At 33.7% G+C, this 7,204-nt stretch overlaps 1 protein-coding gene across 1 annotated transcript; it reads left to right on the top strand.

The window, feature by feature from the left end:
* The first annotated feature begins 1,441 nt into the window (after nt 1–1,441).
* On the top strand, nt 1,442–4,949 carry LOC142619616 (anthocyanidin 5,3-O-glucosyltransferase-like). Its single transcript, XM_075792776.1, has 2 exons — nt 1,442–3,332; nt 4,729–4,949. Exon 1 carries the CDS (start codon nt 1,912–1,914, stop codon nt 3,322–3,324), a length of 1,413 nt encoding a protein of 470 aa, XP_075648891.1. The 5' UTR covers nt 1,442–1,911; the 3' UTR covers nt 3,325–3,332; nt 4,729–4,949.
* The last annotated feature ends 2,255 nt before the right edge of the window (nt 4,950–7,204 follow it).

Genomic DNA, 7,204 nt, shown 5'->3' with positions numbered 1-7,204 from the left:
TAATACTTGATCAATAATTTTAAAATTATACAAAACGCAACATTACTAACCAAAACAAAATAGCACAAAGAATGAGTTAAACAAATTCACAAGTTTCATTTCTACATAATTTTGACATCCCAAAATATACAACAAAATTACAAATGCCTTATTGGATAACTAATTTGACAAAGAATAAAAAACATACAAGAAATTTACAATCTTGAAAACTAATTCTATAATCTAATATCAATTGTGGTTGGTACTCTTTCAATTTGAGAATATATATTAAAGTTTGATTGTTTACTTATTTATATATGGTCTCTTTTATGAATATTATGTCATTATTAAGTAATATACACTCTATAAAATATCATAATTTATTTGGAAAAGCCATTTATTTTGAACATGAATTGTTAAAAAAAAATGGTCTAAACATTCATAATTTATGCTAATTTATTTGATACTTTGGCTTTACTCTTTTTCACATTCATGAATATTTCTCATACATGTCTAAATTAATTTTTTTAAAATATATATTTCTAACTCTACTGTAACCAGATTATTTTAGCATGTACTCTGTTATTTGATATCTAAAAATCTTTACTCATTATAGAATGCCTCAACTAATCATCTTTCAATTTATTTGTATGCAATTATGTAAATGTCTTAATTGTTTCTTTAAAGCTTACAACAAATAATTAAATCAATATTGTCTTAATTTTTTTTTACAAAAAAAAAAAGTTTTGAAAAATGGTTCAAATCATATGTTAACCCGCAAAAAAAAAAAAAAAAAAAAAGGTCAGTCACAGGTCAACCCGCTTTTGCTTTAGGTCAAAAAATTTTGATTCAGGTCAAGTATATGTTGGGTTAGGTCAGTTCAGGTCTACAAATTCTAATCAGTTTTGCCACGTATAATTCTCTCATAAGATGGAAACCAATAAAAACTAGGTTACCTACTAGGGTTGGCTGTTTTTTAACCTTTCGATCTTAGTGACAAATGTCAATCATCCTCATAAATATGGAAGAGATTATTAAAGACAATGAGAGGATTTTAAATGGGAGAGGAGTCTAACCCAATATATGGAAGTAAATTATGTTATGTGGCAATTTACACAGTGTGCAAGTGTGTTAGACTCTTAGTCATAAAAAACAGTGTGTGATACCTGTGGTTAGGTTTATGTAAATTTTTTAAAATTTAATTAAGTGAAATTTAATAATGTGACAAGCTCCAACAAAATATTTAACAATTAAATATTGATTTTGAAAACACAAGAAAATTGATTTTTGTGTTTATTCCTAAAAACTAGGTTTTTTTTTATTTTTTTATTTTTAGAAACTTGGAAACTAACACTACGGGGGAAGGGTAAGCTTTTTTTTTTTCTTTTTTTTTTTTTTTGAGAAACAGGGGAAGGGTAAGCTATGTAAAGCCTTTAAAGCAATTATATAACCAAAGTATCCGAAAATGTTCAAATCAGTCAAAAAAATTCAAATTGATCAAGAACAAACAAAACTCCCAAGTCCCAACATCTTTGACGAGATTTGGATAGAGTTTTCAAGGAGATGTAGAACTTGAGATTGTTACAAGTTACAAGTCCCAACATCTAATAAAGTAATAAGTTGCATAATTTTTTACCCCTTCTTGACTTTCGGATAGGTCTTGGCAGTATGGGAAGCAAATCAACATATAAACACCGAAGTGACATAGGCCTAAGATTAGAAGACTTCTCAGTTCAGTTCTCACGCATATGCCACGACGGAAAAGATGCTCTAGTACTATAGAAGTAGGTGGTATGTGGACAGAAATTGTCTAATAAAATTAAGCAGCACAAACCAAGGTTATTGAATATTTATTGAAGTTTGTATATGCAAATTGTGACCCTTTCATAAGTCTTTGAAAACCACTGCGCCATTCTTCTATTGTTTGTGAAAATGGAGGATGTCATAGTTCTATACCCTTCTCCAGGCAGAGGCCATCTGATCTCCATGGTAGAGCTTGGCAAGTTCATACTTAAACATCACCCTTCTTTCTCCATCACAATCCTCATCTTAAGCGAACCAAACACAAATACTAACTCCACCGCACCCCAATATGTAGCCAGCTCTACCACCCAATACATCGCCACCGTCAATTCCACCACCCCATCTATCACCTTCCACCGCCTCCCACCTATATCTGAAGTCCCACCCAGTACTTCCTCCTTTGTAGAACTGAATTACTTAATTCCACACCTCAACAACCAAAATCTCCACCAAACCCTCAAAACTATTTCCCAAACCTCCAAACTCAAAGCCTTTATCATTGATTTCTTCTGTGATGCTGCCTTCGAAGTGGCCACAACCCTTGACATCCCCACCTACTATTTCTTCACCTCTAGCCCAAGTGGCCTAGCCACGTTTCTATACCGCCCCACGCTACATATAAAATTGGATAAAAGCTTGAAAGATCTCGGCAGTACGCTTCTTGATATTCCTGGCTTACCGCCTATCCAGGCTTCAGACTTGCCTGACAATTGGAAAGATCGCACTTCTAAAGTGTACGAGTATTCTTTAAACGCGGCAACCCACATGGCCAAATCGAATGGACTTGTTTTAAACACGTTCGACTTGCTCGAAACAAAATCTATCAAGGCAATCTCTGATGGACTATGTGTCCCAGATGGACCGACTCCACCGATATTTTGTATTGGTCCTTTGATATCGAGTAACAATCAAAACGGAGATGATCATGAGTGTTTAAATTGGCTAAATTCGCAGCCGAATCGAAGCGTTGTGTTTCTATGTTTTGGAAGCTTGGGATTGTTTTCAGCGAAGCAGTTGAAAGAAATAGCGGTGGGGTTAGAAAATAGCGGTCAAAGGTTCCTGTGGGTGATAAGAAATCCACCACCAGATAATGAGAAAGATCCTAACTTGGATGAGTTATTGCCAAAGGGTTTCTTGGAAAGGACCAAAGATAAAGGGTTTGTGGTGAAACAATGGGTTCCACAGGTGGCGGTGCTGAGTCATGACTCAGTGGGTGGGTTCGTGACTCATTGTGGGTGGAACTCAGTGCTTGAAGCAGTGTGGTGTGGAGTGCCAATGGTTGGTTGGCCATTGTATGCGGAGCAAAGGTTGAATAGGGTGGTTTTGGTGGAGGAAATCAAGTTAGCGTTGTGCTTAAATGAATCAGAAGATGGGTTTGTGAGTGCAACAGAGTTGGAGAAGCGAGTGAAGGAGTTAATGGCCTCGGAAGTGGGTAGAGAGGTAAGAGAAAGAATATCAATTTTGAGAGATGAATCTGTGGCAGCTATGAAAGAGGGTGGGTCCTCACATGTTGCATTGACCAAGTTCGCTCAGCCAAGCTAATAAACTTGGTGAGCATGCCTCGATCTTTCTTTGCTATTGTTTCCATATATATATATATATAGTTGAATTTTAGTTAGGTATTTTGCGTAGTGCTTAGTAAATAAATATGGTGGTTGAATTTCAATTAATTTTATTGAATATGCAGAAAATTAGGTGTGATGTGAGTGATTGATGTGAGTGATTCCTTCGTAATTTAGATCCAACCTGCAGTTCACTGTCTCACAAATGTTTTTTTTTTTTTTATAACTTTTTTTATGAGTTCACATATGTGATTTTGTATACTTACTTGTCTATATTTATTTATTTATTTTAAAATTATTTTAAAAATGATATAGTTACATTAATGCAAAGAATTTAAATTCTAAATATCTTGTAATGCCAAGAGGTAGCAATCAACTAAGTTACAAAATTCTTACAATGTTCATAACCATATACATACTAGTTTATTTCTGAATAAATTTCTAATGAAAAATACGTTGAAAATATTTTAGTGAATAAACAAGTTTTGATACATAAATAATAGCCCAAATAATTAGCAAAAATATAAAATAAAAAAGGGTTTAGAATAATCTCACAATGCTATAGAAACACACCGCAAAAGTATTGTTCTTAAAGGTTGATTCGTGCCACCCGGAGTAAAACTCGGTGTGACTGGTTATCTTAGCCAAACAACCCCCTAGGATTAGACTATAGCGTCAACCTTCGTGATGGATGCACTTCCACTCACAAAGGTTCAAGAACAACCCTTTATTGCTTTTCCTTAGAACAAATATAAAAATTGTAAAAAAATATGTGAAAAAGACATGTAATAGGATTATGTATATCTAAATATATAGTAATAAAAAAAACTTTTAGAGAAGGGTGTGATGATGGGTATTATATAGGTTATTCATGACAATAATAACTTATAGTTATTGGTAACTAATAACCCATAAAAGTTCAATGGTTATATTATTCATTATTGCCTAACAGCTATTTTTCTCATAATTGCCAACGGCTATTTTACTTATAAATTCTCAACGGCTAGAAAATAAATACTAATAAAAATTTGGAACATACACCCACACCAACAAGATAATAACATTGTCTCCTCGTAGAGAAGGGAAAGAAACCCTAAGGACCTGTGTTCATCAAACATAAATGATTAAATATGGATGAAAGAATGGCAAGCAATTATAAATGAAGAAAAAAAATTTGGTTGTTAGAAATAGACTTAGTTTATAACACAACTTGTGAATATTTGTAAAAACAGTGATATTATGAATACTGTAAAGTTTAGATCAAAGTAAATTTTTAGTCCTTAAAGTTTGGGGGTAATTTTCATTGTAATCTTCTATGTTTTAAATTTTCATTTATTCATGCTCTGGCTCTCATTTTTGTTAGTAATATGACTATCCATAATAGGTAAGAGTCTTCGAATTGCTACACTTGGTGAGCAGTTCGAGTGATTGTCTCAACAAAACTCCGGTAGTAATTGTGGTATTACTCATTGCCGTCACATGATGAGGGGTTGATGAACCCACACCAGAACCTCCTGTTTTTATTCAGCAAAAATAAAAAGATTATTCATAATATTCTTTTCTTTTCTTTTATTTGAAAACAATTGATGTAGCACTATTTCATTGGAGAGTGGAAATAAATTTTACATGGAACTCGTTTAAAAATGTTGTTCTAATAATGTTATTTGTATTTTTTTGGAAATACTTATGGGTGAAAAAGTGTGTAAAAATACATATAATGTTGTTTAAACACTGAAAACTGTTATTCAAAATACATTACCAAACAGCCCTTAATGTTTTAGTTTCAATTTGATTTATCCATTTTATGAATAACTGAAATAATTGTTGTAATGAACAAAATATTCTTTTGTTTGGCATTTGTTAGCATTTTCCATAAAAAAATATGTTGGGTTTTTTTTTTTTTTTTTGGAGAGGGAATATGCGTTAACTTAATCCCACAGAATCCCAATGAATTTCTTTTAGAAACGTACCATATATTTGGACTAAAGTAACAGGCTTTGCTGTGCTGGGGTAAAGAAAGCTTTAAGCCATCAGCCCAAAAGCCCAATGGCCCAGCTCTTTGTTTATAGTGTTTAATCTCTACTGAAAATTTTCCTTTACATACAGATACAGGCTCTGCTATTTGATAATTTTGAAGCCTCTATTGCTTACCATGTGGCGGGTTTTCAAATTCTTTAGTATTATGTTGACTAACAACTCATTGGCCATATGTGTTAATAGGTTCCAGATAGTTCAATTGGTAAAAATTTTTATAATTGAATAAGAAATTTAGAGTTTAATTCTCACCTTTGCCAAAAACTATTAATGTCTTAGTCTGATAATAATGAACACAATTATCAGAAGCAGACGGAATAAGTTAAAACTCTATAATTCATCGGTGTTAGATTTAGAAGTCCATATCTGTTGTGTCAAATTTTTTAAACTTAGATTCTTTAATATGTCATTAAATTTTTCCCAAAAATTAGGTTTTCAAATGTGTAATAAATAATACCTATAGATTATGCTCCGTTAAAGGTAGGGGTGTCCATGCAAACCGAAGACCTACCAAAACTGACCAACTTGACCGAAACCGACCCGTCACGGCTGGGCTGACATCTCTGACGGATCGGTGACGGGTCTCAACCGTTAGAACCCGACTTTGGCGAGTCAAGTGGTGGGTTTCGTCCTCAAAAACCTAAGCCACCTGACCCGCCCGATAAAAACTCAGAGAACGACGAAAATCACCTAGATTCGGCGACGTTTATCTCTTCTCAACTCCGATCCGGTAACGTTTGGGCTTCCTTCACTCAGATCAGCTCAAATTCAGCCAATATGTGGTCTCTTCCTTACTCAAATTCGGAGAATCTAGCCCAGATTTACTTAAACTCAGCCAAAATTTTGGTAAGCCCGACTCCAACTTGGCCAAATTTTCATAGATCCGAAGGAATCTCACCTAACTCTCGTTAAATCCGGCCAGATTTTGGCCAAAAACCACCAAATCGGAAAACCCGAAACCGACCGATTCACACCTGAAAACTGATACGACCCAATCCGGTTGATCTGAAACTTTATTCGGGTCGGTTGCGGGTCGAAATCTTCCCCACCCGATACTTTTGGGTCGAGTCTAGGTTGGGCACAAACCCAACCCAGCCCGACCCGTGGACACCTCTAGTTAAAGGCAAACTTTTGTTTCTTTACCATTAAGTCTATGTGTAAAATACTCAGATGATGTTACTACATGCTTCAAAATGATGTCGTTTTAAAGTATGAACCATAGCAATTTTTTTCCTTGTGATAGTCTCTTCAACTTCCTTGTTTGTATCTTCTAAATAAATAAATAAACCTTTTTTGGTTTTGGGATTCTTATTTTTCTTGTAAAATACATTTTTCAGAATGAGAAAAAAAAAAGCATTTTTGAATTAGTTCAGAGTAGAATCAACATTTAAGACAAATAAAAATGCAAAAAGGGAAAAAGTGATTATTGGAGCCTAATAATTTTTTGCCAAAAATCCAAAACTAATCATCTAACTTTTAGCTTTTGTCATTTCAATTCTTTAAGTTTCAATTTTTGTCAATATAGTATTATGTTAGGTATCAGTTACTCCTTCCATTAAGTTAGACCTTATTTTTTTTAAATAATTTTCGTAATTAAAAGAAAATAAAAAACTGTAAAAAAAATGTAAGGGGAATGACATTGTTCTACTTCCCTTGAAATCAAAACTGGAAAATAGAAAAAGTTAATCGCGATCTCTCTCTCAAGATCAATCTCTCTCTCAAATCCACCATCATATATGCATTATGCTTTAAAGCAGACAACCACCAAACCTCAATATTTCAACAAACCAACCCATAATGCACAAACAAACCCCAAACCAAACACC

Source organism: Castanea sativa, chromosome 12 (assembly GCF_040712315.1).
Source record: "Castanea sativa cultivar Marrone di Chiusa Pesio chromosome 12, ASM4071231v1".
Taxonomy (NCBI): Eukaryota; Viridiplantae; Streptophyta; class Magnoliopsida; order Fagales; family Fagaceae; genus Castanea; species Castanea sativa.
This window is presented reverse-complemented; position numbering and strand designations above follow the sequence as displayed.

Excerpts from the sequence above, each read along its gene's own strand:
- LOC142619616 (XM_075792776.1), top strand. The coding sequence starts at position 1,912 with ATGGAGGATGTCATAGTTCTATACCCTTCTCCAGGCAGAGGCCATCTG.